A 14,185-nucleotide genomic window follows, 5' to 3' on the forward strand; every position below is an offset into this window, starting at 1 on the left:
AAAAGTTTTTCAGGCCAGGGGTTCATCCAAGCCCTTTTCTGCTTAGGGGGGTGAAAGGACTAATATGGACTGAGTTCTAGAGTATAATTGGAGATCTTATTTAATATAGAAGCTGTAAGTGGTTTTTATAAGCATGCTTGTTGCAGGTCCACCCTGATAAAGATATTTATTGTTTGAAATGGTTTGTCATCTTGTCACACGATTAATCTTTCTACAATTGTTTTTTTTTTTGCTAAAAAAAAGCAAGAGACTGTAGATGCACAGGGATCTAGTGCTGTACACTGGCTTTTATTTCCTGCGTGTCCTCATTGTCAGGAAGGTGACACAGGAGTTTGCACTAATCCTGAAACCAGCCAGAAATAAACCGCAGAGACTTCCTCAATCCTGAACCCTGGTATAAGCCCATTGAGAGACGCGCAGTTACAATTCTAATACTAATGCACACAGATAAAGAATGACCTTTAGAAGATATAACCAATATAAAAAAAACTGGCACTGCAGCATTCATTCATGCTTTTAGTGCAGATGTGTAATGCTGAAAATCTGTTTGCTTCTCATTTGAGCATTTTAACTGTCTGTGGTCTCTAGCATTTGCTACAGCAAGTGAGTGTAGGTGAAATCTCTCCCTTGGCTCCTCTGTCTCTGATTATTTTCTTGATTTCTTGAGCATTTATTTTGTCCTTTTCCAGCTGTCTTCCTGCACCCACATCCTCGCCCTTACCCTGCCTCACTGCCCACCCCAAGATTATTTGTGGGGGACTGAACAGAATTCCGCTTCAAGCGGAAATGGAGTGTTTCTGGTTCCTATGGGCTTGAGGGGCAGGGCTGGGGTCTCATTCTGTGACAACCCCAACAATATAGCATCTGTCCTAAACATAACAGCCTTTTCACTGTGACTGCATTACAGAGGACGGATACAGTCTAGGCATGGACAACTGACAGAGGCAGTTTTTCTCTCCATTCTGAAATTAAAAGAACATAAGCACAGGTTACAAACGAGAGGGGGCCCTTCTGACCTGTCTGGGAGTTGGTTGTTAATTGATCCCAGGATCTCATCCAGCTGTGTCTTGAAAGCCCGCAAGGGTTCAGATTCCACCACATGGCCCAGGTATCTTGTTCCAAAGCCTTTGCTCCTGTTTTCAGTTGTAAATGCACTTTCACTAGTGACCCCTGGTGAGTTTTTCAGGCTTTTGAAGATTGACTTTGTCAGTGCCTTGGAAGAGCTTAAATCTGCGTATCGGGTCTTCTCTGCTCAAGAATAAAGAGGTCAGGGAGTTTATTTCTCTTCAGTACCATCCAGGACCCAACAGCTGCGGTGAGGCTGCAGCTCTAGTACAGACTCCACGTCGCCACCCACGCACAATTTCTTCACAGCAGAAATCAGAATATGCGAGGATGTAATGAATTCCTCTGTTGTGTTGTGTACAAACATAACTCTCCCTTTTCTGATTATATGTTCCCTCCAGCTGGCAGTTCACTCAGCCCTTTGACCTCTCTCTCTCTCGCTCTGCAGCCCTTGCTGAATTGCCATTACTGGTACTACATGATTGAGCTGGGCTTCTACTGGTCTCTACTCCTCTGCATCTCTGTGGATGTCAAAAGGAAAGTAAGTTGCCCTCCCTGCCCCCCACCCCCTACATGTGATCTCCGCCAAACACTACTGGTGCCCCTTCTGTTGAGCGCGAGACGCACTCTCGCCTCATAGCGACCATTGTCTCCTCCAGCACAGTGGCCACCCCTTCACTGAAGTGAGATTCCCAAGGCCGTAGATTTACAGCTCCGGGGCGGCGGAGCGGTGGCCCTGTGGCTGGAAGGCTGCCGGTTCGTATCCCGCGGCCGGCAGAGGAATCCTACTCCGTTGGGGCCCCTGAGCAAGGCCCTGAACCCCAACTGCTCCAGGGGTGTTGTATAAATAGCTGACCCTGCGCTCTGACCCCCAAGCTTCTCTCCCTGTCTGTGTGTCTAATGGAGAGCAAGTTGGGGTATGCGGAAAGACAAATTCCTAATGCAAGAAATTGCATGTGGCCAATAAAGTGATCTTATCTTAACTGGGCTGTTGGTTTGGAATCTCTGGGCCAGTGAAACAGTGCCACCTACTGGCAGTTCCCTGCACAGACTCCAGTCTTCCTTGGAACACAGGTGTGCAGCTCCTGATCCCAGCAGATAATGGGTGCTCAGGTTTCACCATGAGGGTTTATATAGTCAACAGCTGGAGACCTCTGCAAAGGATCATACTGCTCATGGGGTAGAATCAATACCTGGGGGAGCACTGCGACTGCAGTACTGGAGCTGTCATCCATCGCAGCAGCAGAGCAGGCTGGGTTTCGCCTGTTGGTGAGATGGGGGGACTTTCCCTTGTCTTCCTGGTCTGTAACACCTGGGGCCAGGGAGAGCATGCGAATCCAATAATCAGTCAGTCAGCTGGTGTGGCTCCTAAGCCCTGCAGGGACTGCAGTAATAGGGTGCAATGGGATGGCTCACTCTGACCACGCTGCCTTCCTCCCGAAGGAAGTTCAGCCTGGCCTTTTTCAATCCCTGTGTGCCACCTGCACAGCCAAGGCACAGGACTTGCTGTATGTGTGCCAAAGTCATGCTCAAACCCCCCATTCCCTTCATTCGGTGAGGGAATAGTAATTAACACACTTTATATGCATTTAGATTTAGATCAAAGTTGCCTAAATGCTCATGCATCTACTTTTAAAAATAAAAGCTGTTACGAAGTGTACGATGGCTTGAAATACTCAGAGTTTTCAGATCCTCAACAAGAGAAGCCGGCACTGTGGACCTCACGCACTGCGGTTAACCTTGTCCTCGTCTTGAGAACCTCGAGTTACAGGTGGGCTGTTTTCTCTGCTCTTCCAGGATTTTAAGGAGCAGGTAATCCACCACATCGCGACCATCTTCCTGATCAGCTTCTCCTACTGCGCCAACTACATCCGCGTAGGTGCTCTGGTGATGCTGGTCCACGACTCCTCCGACTTCCTCCTGGAGGTGAGCCCAGCCTCGCGCTTTCAGCCAACTGCTCCCAGTTAAGAACGAAAATGAAGAGCAGTACTGGCAGGTGAATGGGAGGGGGGGGGGGGTCACTGGTCTCGGGCACTTTTTCTGGTGATTAACTCCTCTTATTTACTTTCCCTGCCCTCTGCAGAAAGTTCTTATCCTTTTTTTCCATATCGGTTTAAATGGGGTCCTGCCAAACTAGAAAGCAGTCTGCATACTCTTGTCACCTCTGTGCTCACTCTCTTTTATATAAATGCATATTGGTGTGGTTAATGTGTTAAGTCAGCCCAAGCACGTCATTACCCACACAAAAATGATGAACGATGTTTTTATCACAGGTTTGATGGAGAATGAACCTTAACCTTACCTTCTTCTGCTCCCGTTAAGCATTAATTAATTAATGCTTAGTAATACTCAGCATTGCTTAAGCATCAGGTTTCTAATGCATGAGCTCAAACATTTGGCACTTTACATCCTCATTAATCTCTTTGTTTCGGAGCATACATGCAAATAAGCACTTCATTGCACTTGTGCATATGACAAATACACTGAACCGAACTTCTACCTCGTCGTCACCCTTGTAGCAGCTCCTTAGGTAATTAGCTGTCATTGCTTCAGTAGTGTTTGCCTCAGTGTGTTTAGCCTCTGATCAGAATCTAATTTATTTTGCTTCTATAATTCCATTTTAATTAGGGTTCTCTGGACTTCTGAAAGGTGTTATTTTAAGCTTTCATTGTGATTATTCATTTTTGGCTTGGGCTATATCCAACTTTGTAAAAGCCCTGCTGGATCCACTTAGCAACTGCTTCTATATCTAGATCACATAAAGACATCGTTGTGTGAACTGAATTTTGATCAACTCAGATGTTTCCCTTTCATTTAAAAGTAGAAGGAAACAACCAAAAAACAGTAGCATTTCACTGATTGGTATAGCCGAAGCTACCACAGAGCTACAATTGTCCTTTCCCCTGCAAGCCAATAAATCACTCATAACAACAGGTGGACTTCATCTGAGCCAGATGACTTCTGTGTCCTGGGGGACACATGTTGTGCTGGAACCAGTAAATGCTAAATGTCATCTGGGTGGTAGGGCAATAGCTGGTATTGTTTAACAATGTGTGCATTTGACTGGTTGACATTTGGCCCAGCTTGCATGGTGGGTTGCTACTAATGATCTAATAAACCTCATCAAATCACTTCTACAAACATAGTAGTGCCCCCCATAATGGCCTGCTTGTTTGCTCTGCTCTCTCTTAATTGTGGATCAGTATCAGTATAAGCAACATTGTATCAGACTGATATTCCTATAGTACTTACTTATACCTCTTGTAAGATGGCCAACAGGTTCAGACAAAATGACAGCCTGTGGGTAATGAGCTGCTGCCCTCAGTTGCTGGAAGACAATCTGACAGAGGGTAGATCCTGTGGGAGAATTTGTCTGAACCTGCTGCCCTCTTTCACTCGGTGTGATTTCATTGTCTGCTTTTGTTTTTGGGGTGCATCGTGGTAGTGACTCTGCACTGTATCTGCTTTCTCCGCAGTCCGCCAAGATGTTTAACTACGCAAACTGGAAAAAGACCTGCGACACCCTGTTTGTCATTTTTGCGGTGGTATTTCTGGTCTCTCGACTTGTGGTGTTCCCCTGCAAGTTAGTACTTACCATTTTAGAGCATCCCCTCTTCAGGAGTGCGGTGCCCTTTTGGCATCTATGCACAAAACCTGCTATCCTAAATGCTGCTTTTGCTTCGGCATATGCAGAACAACACTTTGAAACTGACACCTGTACTCCTAGTAAACCATAAAAGCACTGAACACTGCACATGGTTTACAAGTGCGCATTCTGTGCTCTGTGTATATTTGAAGATATTATTTCTAGTGTAGAGCAATGGTCAGATCTCTGGACTGTTGGTTTAAAGCCAATGTAGAGACATGACTGCTGTATCCTAAGGCAAGGTACTGTACCCAGATTCCTCCAGAAGACCCCAGGGCTATAAACTGGCACCCGTATTTGTGTAATGGTAACCTCTGTAAGTTGCTATAGGCTGCTGTTCCTAATCGTGCTGTTCATGGCTACATAAATAAGCAGATTGTCTTCCCTTCTGTTCTTAGAGTGATCCACACTACTCTCTTCCTGTCCATGGAGGTCTTCCAGCCTTTCTTCGGCTACTACTTCTTCAACTTCCTCCTGCTGGTGCTGCAGGCGCTCCACGTCTTCTGGGCCTGGCTCATCCTGCGCATGGTCTACAAGTTCGTCTTCCTCGGCAAGGTGGGCACCGCCATCCTGATCTAGCTTGGCATTGCACAAGAACCCCGTTGTTAACCATGTGCGCAGCCCAGCTTGCATTTATAGACCTGATTGATTTCCACGAATCCAAAGCCGACTTACCCCACCACTGCAGTAGCAGCACCCACCTGGGTGATGCACAGCCAGCCGCTATCCTGCAACAGCAGCTCAGGTGCAAGATTCTATTAATTAAGCGGGATGCTTTAAATAGTTAAATGACAATCGAGCAAACTGAGCAGGCCCAAAGCTGATTGAAGTGATCTTGATTGAACAGCTCATCTATAGAGTGGCACCTCTTAGTGTTTGCACAGGGAATTCTGAGTCAGAATGTCCTGCAACACACCTCTTTACAGCAGTAGACTGGGTGTGCTTGGGCGCCTCCCCTCCCAGTACTCCCAGTCCTGCTCATCCTCCGAGATCTCTCAAGATCAGGCTGCAAGGGGGGAGTGCTTCTGTCCAGCAAACCCGTTTTTTCCAAACAGGGAGGATATTGTGCACCCTGTTTCTTATCATGAGAGAACATGCTAGCTTGCCAAACTCGCTTCACAAACGCTAGCTTTACGAGGGCTGAAGAGGCGATAGGATACTGGCGATGAGGATACTATGGAGCGCGGGGGATGGCCTTAGAGTAAGAGGACTCCTGTCCCGCAGGTGGAACGAGACGAGCGCAGCGATGAGGAGGAGAGCAGCGACGACAGCCGCGAGGAAGGAGGGGAGCCGGAGGGGGACGAGAGGTGGTGGGAGGAGAGGAGAGGCGCCCTCGACTCCAAACTGACAGCGCTGGCCGACAGCTGTGTCCTCAACAACCTGACCAATCAGAGGAGCAGCGCAGCCAGCAGAATGCCTAAAGCCCGATAGCGCTGAGGCCCTCACCTGGTGGGAGGCTGAATCTATTCTTTAATTAGACAAATGGGTATTTTAGCTGATTTTGAAATTCTTTAATTAGACAAATGGGTATTTTAGATGATTTTGTTTTTTTTAAAAGGATTTTACCCTGTTGTTTCCTTATACATGCACATGAGGTGGTCTGTTCATAATTTCAGATTATTTAGTCTGATATACTAATAGAAATTGTAGGTTTCCTGGCAGTTCTTTACTAACGGAGGTCATCTCTGATATTGTATAAGGAAGGTTCAACAAGGATTCAAAGACCATACTGGCTGTTTGTTTTCTGTTTTTCTTTACAAAGCACTCAATACGGAATATTTTTGCATTGTTTGGGTTGGGTTTATGTTATTGTTGGGTTTAGGTGGCCGTTTTAAGTTTTATATTTTGTTTAAAAAATGTTAATGAAAGATGTGAAAAAAAATAGTTTTGGGCAGCTGAACAAATTAGAAACCATGAACACAGCTAAGATTGTGAATACCTGAAAGGAGTTTCATAGATGAAGTAGTCAACAATGACTGAAGGAAAAGACTGTGTACTGTGTGCTGATTAATATGACTAAAAAGATAAATCTGTATATTTATACTGCTTGTGTTCTAAAAGATTTTCTAAGTAGGTTATTTTTACATGACTGTGAACACATCTGTGAAGTACACCATCTTTGAATGCAGAAAAGATTTCTATTTAATATAAGAAGAAAATATAAAGTTTGCAAACATGTGTAAGGCTACCTCATGGTAAAAGTAGAGGTATAATAGTCCGTTGTTTCCACCACCTTTTTATAACATTTAGAAAATGACTTTCAAGTTGATTTCATTTTAGGGACCAACGTAACGTCTTTAATTAGGCAATTGGTTTAGCTCAAGGCTCAGTGTGTGTTTGGGGTTCATGAGTAGATGACCTTTTTTAAATGGCTGAGAGCTATTTCAGAACTTCATCAAATGAGGTAAACATAGATGATTTGTATAGCTCTATTAACGGACATGCTCTTAGAACAAAACTCAAACAGCTCATCTTGGTTTTTTCCTCCTGTGTGATCCAATATCACTTCAGGGCTGATCAGGTCATACCCCACTCCCCCTAGTGGACTTTCAGGCATATTGCATCACCAAGGTCCCCTGCCGATATAAAGCAGTGTTACTTCATTGAGGACTGGTGTACTATGCTGAATTCATAGGCGACATAGCCTAGCAAACCACAGATGCAAACAACAGATATTTTAACCTCTCTTCTCTAGTAATGAAACATGCTTTGTTGTTGCGACCAAGTATAGAAGCACATTCTTGACCTCTGGCAACCCCTCACAAATCTGTGATAACTTTGAGGTCCAGGGACATTGCACACACACACAAAAAAAAAAACGTTTTAAAATGGATTTTTGCATACAAACGTTGTTGGACTGTCCCTTCCCTCATTCTAGCAGATCATTTAATTTCTTATTTTATGGTTTTCCCAGCATTTCAGATTCCGCTAGCTGATGTGGCCTTGAAGAGAACATAAAGGACCTCAAACGACGTGAGCACTATTTTACAAAAGAATGTTTTTCCCTTATTTCCTAGAACATTTGACTCATTTTAGACCAGGGACAACAGTATGATATCATTGTTTTTTTTTGTTTTTTTATATCAACTCAGAATCTTTTGAGGCAAATGCAACGGTATATTTATATGTCAGGGTTAGAAAGAATCAGCATTAATGAGCGCATTTCATACCGGAATGAAAGTTAAATGTACGCAGCAATGTGTAAAACCTCCAATTTACATTAAAAAATAGACAAATTTTCCAGGTATGCAAAGCACCATATTGCCGTGATTGTGATTTAGAAAAAGGCAACAAAACTTCGGTGAGGTGAAGCAGCCCTATTACATTGTAAACAAGCAGGCTTGTGAATACACCGTTTTTAATCCAATAGAAATACTGCTCTTGACTTCAAGACAGTTTTGCCAACAAATACTACTTGTTAGCTCTGCATAGAGATCACGTTGGGACATTTCTGCAGTGAAATGTCTGCTGCACAACCTGTACTGTATTCGCTCGGCCTTCACACTACATTAGTCATCACGGGGACTAGTGAGCAGGAAGGGCTGCTTCACGTCACAATTCTCGCGAACTCTCGCTCTTGCCCGTGGCGAAACCAGAGGTTTGCGACCACATGGCTACTGTACAGGACTTTCATAAAGTTCATGATTTTGTGATGAATTCGAAATTGGTCACATTTTGTGATACTGTCAGATTTTGTTACCGAGATACAATAACCAATACAAGAAATTGGAACTGCAGTTCGTCTTTAATGAGTTCCAGTTGTGCAGGGGCTAATGGACGTTCTGGTATTAGCGATCTTCTTTCACAAAATATCAGATATAGGTCAGAGCCGATTTTACTATGCTTGCAGACCTCAGTACCCGAGTGTTTCCGTAAGAGATTTTAAATTATTGCATGTATATGGGAGACTGAAATGACTATGTTTTTGACCCAGGAGAATGGCATTGATATGCCTACAGTTCAGTGCTGATCTACAATTGGTCTGAACTAGTCCCTCATTTATTGCCATTAGTATGGCTATTAGCCTTTCGTATTAAATATGTAGCATATTTTATCTTTTCATTATTTGTTTGAAACTGTAAGTGCGATTGCACAGAACTGAGAAAACAGTTTCCATAAAAGTTAACCTGCCATACATTACCAGGATACTTTGAAAATCATATAAACATGTGTATGACTAAAAGAAAATGGTACAAAATGTACTACATATTTATTAATACGAGGGCTCTGGGAGAACTCTTACTCTGGCAATAACATACGAGTCAGCCTGTCAGCTGTGCAGATGGAACTAAGCAGTATACACGTTCATCTGTGTTTGTAGCACTGCATATACGTTGCCTTCGTGACCATCTTAATATTAATAAAGACATTTAATCAATCTTTGTGTGCTTTTATTTCTGATTAGGTTATACAGCCCTATGTTGAAGTGTTTCATGAACAGTCTGTCCTCAGCCAGCCTCATAATTATACACTGCTGTGCCGAAGTTTTCACTGCTCTTTTTAATCAGTGATCCCTTCTTTGTGGAGGAACAGCTGTAATTTCAGTCCATTTTGTTTTGTCCCTTCTTATTGGCTGCTCAAGTACTGCATCCCTTGCTCTGTGATCCAGGTGCAAAGATTTTGATCCGTGTGAATTAAATTTGTTTCATTCTACATTCACTATCAGATGAAAAGCTTGGTTTCTTCTCACCCCAAGGAATCTGTATTCGAAAGAATCGAAGTTGTGATCAGAGTAGAAAACAACTGGAGGCTTTGAGTAAATTGTCAGGTGCTCACAACGCATATAGTAAATCAGAACTCCTGTCTGTATCTGAGGTGTCAAAGACTCACACAGCTGTGTAGCTCTTCACATGTAGCAACCTTCTCTGGTGGTGTAGTAAGAAACCAAAAGCTATTTGTGTTTAAATGCAAAGTGTTGCACCTGAGTGAGTCTCCAGAGCACAGGACGTTCTGAAGCCAACACAATACTTAGTAGGAGGCATTTTAGCCTCCATGACTCCAACTGAAGTCCAAATGATTTTAGCTACGGTGAGCTCGTAGAAAAGACATTTCATTGCCAGCAACTACTGCTGCATGCTGTATTGTTGTGCATTTGATAAATAAACTTTGATTGATAAACACTGGCTATTTAGGATAGAACTAGTAAAAATAATAGACTTTAGAAAACTAAGGGGTGAACTATACATTATCTTCTGCACAGGCACTCAGCATTTGACAATGCATCTTATCTGAATGCAGATGTCCGGTAACATACAGAAGGTCAGTGTCCGAGTCTGAGCTTCAACTAAGGGACTTCTGGTGCCAAGACTTTGTCTTGAACCACTGGACCGGCTTGACTGACCTCACTGGCCGCTGAAATGGACACCTGTAATGGACGTCTTCTGAAGTCCCCTTGTCCCTGCTCTTGTCAGACGGTGACTCTCACAGTGACACAGCCGTGGATGGGCAGAGGGCACGGCAGGGCGTCCTCGATTTCCATGCAGGTGTCCGTGTAGGGGTCCAGCAGCACCATGTTGGGCAGGGCTCGGTTCCCCCTCCGCTCCCCCAGCAGGTACACCTGCCCGGTGACCGCCGAGCAGCCCGTGTAGAACTTCCTGTCCAGGCAGACCTCCTCCAGAACCGTCCACTCGTCCGTTTCCACGTCCAGCCGCAGCGCCTTCCCTCCGAACAGGTAGAGGGCGCCGTTGAGTACCGTGGCCAACAGATCATACCTGGGAAAACACATCCTCACTAATGATGAATTGCTGCAACAGTCATTACAGGTAAAATGGAGTGCAAGGTGCTATCACACTATGCTCATTTCTAGACTTGATTTCCTTTGTATTTGTTAAATAGCAGTCATTTTATACAGTACATTAAGTAACTGAAATCAAAGCCCAGGACCTATTAAGAGCACTTTAAGTCTTTTAAAAAAATAAATATTTCCAAAATATCCAAACATTATGAAGCATTGGGTAAGTGGTTAGTGTGTGCAGAGAGAACAATGCACCATTTTCTTTTTGCAGTCAGCTAGAACCACTTTATGGGCAGCACTGCATCTGGAAGAGTAATCAGGCAATAGCTCTGAGGGCAATGCTATTTTGTTGCAGACTAGTCGCCAGGGTAGGCAGGATATTTGTAAAAGAAACAAGTTTGTTTTTAAGCCACAGTTTAAAATAAATGAAGTAGGGTTTTTTTCCCTTCTCTCCTTGATTAAAGAAGCCCCTTTTGTTTCTGCCCAAAGAAGGAAAAGCATAATGTGAAAAGAGCAGAACTCATGTGTCCGTAGCTGGAAATGAACAAGGTGTTTTGGGGCTAAATGTGTCAATGCCACCCTAGGCTCATGGGGAATGTCATACAGTACCTTGGCAGGGGTGAGTAGGAGACCACATCCCACTGGTCAGTCAGCACATGGTACCTCTGGATGCCACTGTACACATCTCCATTCTCATCCAGGCCACAGGCCACATAGATACAAGGGCCCATGCTGACCGCCGCTGCCCTCTCCACTGCCCGCACCATGGGGCTGCAGCTCCGCCAGCTGGGCTCCCCCATCAGCAGCCTCTCCACATCCGCCACCGGCCCCACGTCCATGCTGCCCCCCAGGACGAACAGCTCCTCCCCCCGCCCCACGGCGCAGTGGCTGTGCCGGGACTTCAGCAGCGGGGGGCCCTCCACCCAGCGGCCCTCCGCGCAGAGGAACACGTGCACCCAGTCCACACTGTACCACACCACCTCATCAAGGAAGTAGCCCCCCGTCACCACCACACTGCCCCCTGCAGGACAGGAAGAAAACAACCACAAGCACAGGCACAAGTAATTGATAATTTCTTACAATTATATAGCATTCCACTCATCAGCCGATGGGGACTCCCCTCCACCGCCACCAGTGTGAAGCCCTACCTGATGATGCAACGGCAGCCACAATGCACCAGTACGCTCCCCACACACCAGCTCTCAGTGGGGGAGGAGAGCAGAGTGATGAGGCCAGTTCAGAGATGGGGATTATTAGGAGGCCATAATTGGTAAAAGCCAGGGGGGAAATTTGGCTGGGACCCTGGGGTAACACCCCTACTCTTTTCGAGAAACACCCTGGAATTTTTATTGACCAGAGAGAGTCAGGACCTCGGTTAGTGTCCCCGTCACTATACTGGAGCGTTAAGACCCACATAGTCTGCAGGGTGAGCGCCCCCTGCTGGCCCCACTAACACCTCTTCCAGCAACAGTCTTAGTTTTTCCCAGGAGGTCTCCCATCCAGGTACTGGCCAGGCTCACAGCTGCTAGGCTTCAGTGGGCGGCCAGTTGTGAGCTGCAGGGCGATACGGCTGCTGGCAACTGGAGGTAGCACTACAATATATATTATGCATTAGTCTTTGCATCTTTAACACAAGAATAATCTTAAGATTTTTTTTTTAGGTTAAATAGCACACAGTTCAGACCAAAACCTATAATTACAATACATATTTTCCCAAATTAAAAAAAACTGCCATAGAGACATCATTCATATCAAGCTCTAGATTTGCTGACCACCTCTGTGAATCCAAACAAGAAGGCACTGAGCGGCTGTTTCAGGACCGTTTAAGGACTTTCATGTCATACTTTCTTTCTTATTCGAGCAAACCACTGGATGCTTGCTAGAATTTGCAAAGTCAGCTACACAGCCACAAGCAACAACAGCTTCCCTTTCAGCCAATCATCATACTTGGTGGGGAGGGGCTGCGTCTGCAACCACACCAAGACTATGAATACGGGGCTCCATTTCATCCTTTTTCTAATAATACAGGGTTATGAGGGAGCCATCACAGGGCAGACGCACAGACACACACCAGACGCCAATTAACCTACCAGTACTGTATGTCTTTGGGCTGTGGGAGGAAACACACACAAATACGAGGAGAACATACAAACCCCACGCTGACAGCACCCCACGATCAGAACGGCTCGGGCCCCCAGCGCTGCAAAGCAGCAATGCTAAACACACAGAGCCACCATGCCACCCTGCCTCTCATCCAACCGTTCGTCAGTTTTGTGCACCAAAGGCCATTACCTACAGCGCCCACAGCATACTGGGTGAGGTTCTTGCGCTGCAGGGGGGCACAGGGCTGCCACATGCCACTACGGGGATGGAACTGGTACAGCGCTTGCTTGTCACGGTCATGGGGGCCCCCCAGCACAAAGAGCGTCTCCCGAGCCCTCTTATGGGGCGCAGAGCCGAGAGCCGTCCATCTGGGAGGGGGCTGGGCATCCAGCTTGCAGATGAGCCGGGCCCTGGGGTCCGAGCCCTTGACGCTGGCAAGCAAGTCGCCGATGTAGGAGAGGGTCAGGCACTCGGGGCGCACGTGCCCCGCCAGCTCCAGGAAGTCGGCCTCGCGGCTGGGGTCGAACGTGGCCCAGCGCAGGATCACCTCGAACGCCAGGTCCTCCCGCGGCAGGAAGAGGTCATCGCTGGACAGCAGGTCGGCGACGCTCTCCTTGGAGAGGTACAGGAAGTCCTCCTCGCACGCCAGGGCCGGCAGGTGGGTGAGAGCTACGCCCCGGGCTGCCCGATACAGCTCCAGACACCCAAGCTGCCAGGCGTAAGCCATCATGCCCAGGCAGTTGCTCAGATGGAGCTCCCGCTCCAGGAACTTACAGCACAGCATTCTAGCCTTCTCCAGCTGCAGGAAGTCGGCCGTCTCCAAGATCCCCAGCACGTTCTGCCTGTCCAGAGTCAGCCTGGAGGTCTGTACAAAACCCATGAGGGCTCGAAACTCGGCCAAACCCACCCCTTGGATCTCGATTCGTTCCTCTGTGCTCTCTCGACCCCCACCATAGAACAGGGCCCGAAAATAAGGGCTCACACCTGCGAGCTGTTGCCGGTCCACCCGGAAGACCTCGGATCCTACTTGCAGCACTGTGTCGGGCTCCGCCTCTTCCCCCAGATCCTGGATCGCACACGTACTTGCAGGGCTCACGCTATCCACTTCCTGCCGGGCAACAGCGGGCGAGCTCAGGCCACAGGCCTCTTGCTCCTGCCGACTGCAGGCCGTCATCGCGCTGTCCACCTTGCTCCCTGCTCTCCCTCAGTGTCACACACACACACACATTGCTGAGGATTATTTATATCTTCTCCACTTCCCCGGCAGACAGCTGACCAGCCTTGCATGGGAGCTGCTTTATTTTATAAACAACATCTAAATATAACTCACACCAGACCTGGAGGGCCTTGGAATATAAAACAAGCTCTCCGGGTGACTTCGAAATATTCAGAACCCTGTATTAACATGAACCGCGCAGGGCAGAACGGTGGCACAGCGGTAAGCACTGCTGTGCTTTCCTGTCAAAAACAGACAAGAAAAGAAAGGGGCTTCCATCTGACATGCAGAACTACGCATGCAACAGCAATGACACTGCCAGGTTATGTACACTGCTCAAGAGAACCGATGAAAGGTATGACAACTTGAACACAACCTCCCCTAGGGTTTTACCTTTTTGTAAAATAATACAAGAACAACA

At 46.5% G+C, this 14,185-nt stretch overlaps 2 protein-coding genes across 13 annotated transcripts in view; one reads left to right on the plus strand and one right to left on the minus strand.

Moving 5' to 3' along the window:
• LOC148813830 (ceramide synthase 2-like) overlaps positions 1-9,089 on the plus strand; it is a 24,377-nt gene extending 15,288 nt beyond the window's left edge. For 5 of the 6 annotated variants that reach the window (XM_088907554.1, XM_088907555.1, XM_088907556.1 and 2 more), the window contains 5 exons: positions 1,514-1,606; positions 2,863-2,991; positions 4,542-4,648; positions 5,110-5,266; positions 5,936-9,089. In XM_088907554.1, the coding sequence (XP_088763680.1) occupies positions 1,514-1,606; positions 2,863-2,991; positions 4,542-4,648; positions 5,110-5,266; positions 5,936-6,142 (693 nt within the window). In that variant the 3' untranslated portion in view covers positions 6,143-9,089. The remainder of the gene's footprint in view (positions 1-1,513; positions 1,607-2,862; positions 2,992-4,541; positions 4,649-5,109; positions 5,267-5,935) is intronic. The other variant, XM_088907553.1, reaches the window with a different exon arrangement.
• Positions 9,081-13,756, minus strand: LOC148813831 (kelch-like protein 23). 7 transcript variants are annotated; one of them, XR_016086174.1, is made up of 4 exons: positions 13,323-13,756; positions 11,055-11,466; positions 10,053-10,422; positions 9,081-9,411 (listed from the first exon to the last, which is right to left on the minus strand). XR_016086174.1 is itself a non-coding variant. In XM_088907559.1 (4 exons), exons 1-4 carry the CDS (start codon positions 13,720-13,722, stop codon positions 9,346-9,348), a joined length of 1,164 nt encoding a protein of 387 aa, XP_088763685.1. In that variant the 5' UTR covers positions 13,723-13,756; the 3' UTR covers positions 9,081-9,345. The 7 variants fall into 7 exon arrangements, 6 of the variants coding, with proteins under 6 accessions (XP_088763685.1, XP_088763687.1, XP_088763689.1 ...); XM_088907559.1 differs by having other exon boundaries at positions 10,137-10,422; XM_088907561.1 differs by having other exon boundaries at positions 10,077-10,422.
• Between the last annotated feature and the right edge of the window lie 429 nt (positions 13,757-14,185).

Source organism: Atractosteus spatula, chromosome 28, assembly GCF_055471065.1.
Source record: "Atractosteus spatula isolate fAtrSpa1 chromosome 28, fAtrSpa1.hap1, whole genome shotgun sequence".
Classification (NCBI taxonomy): Eukaryota; Metazoa; Chordata; class Actinopteri; order Semionotiformes; family Lepisosteidae; genus Atractosteus; species Atractosteus spatula.

Excerpts from the sequence above, each read along its gene's own strand:
- LOC148813831 (XM_088907559.1), bottom strand. The coding sequence starts at position 13,722 with ATGACGGCCTGCAGTCGGCAGGAGCAAGAGGCCTGTGGCCTGAGCTCG. Across the intron at positions 11,467-13,322 it reads GAAGGCTAGAATGCTGTGCT|GGGGCAGTGTGGTGGTGACG; the intron begins GTAAGTTCCTGG and ends CCTGTCCTGCAG. Across the intron at positions 10,423-11,054 it reads TCCTACTCACCCCTGCCAAG|GTATGATCTGTTGGCCACGG; the intron begins GTACTGTATGAC and ends GTGTTTTCCCAG.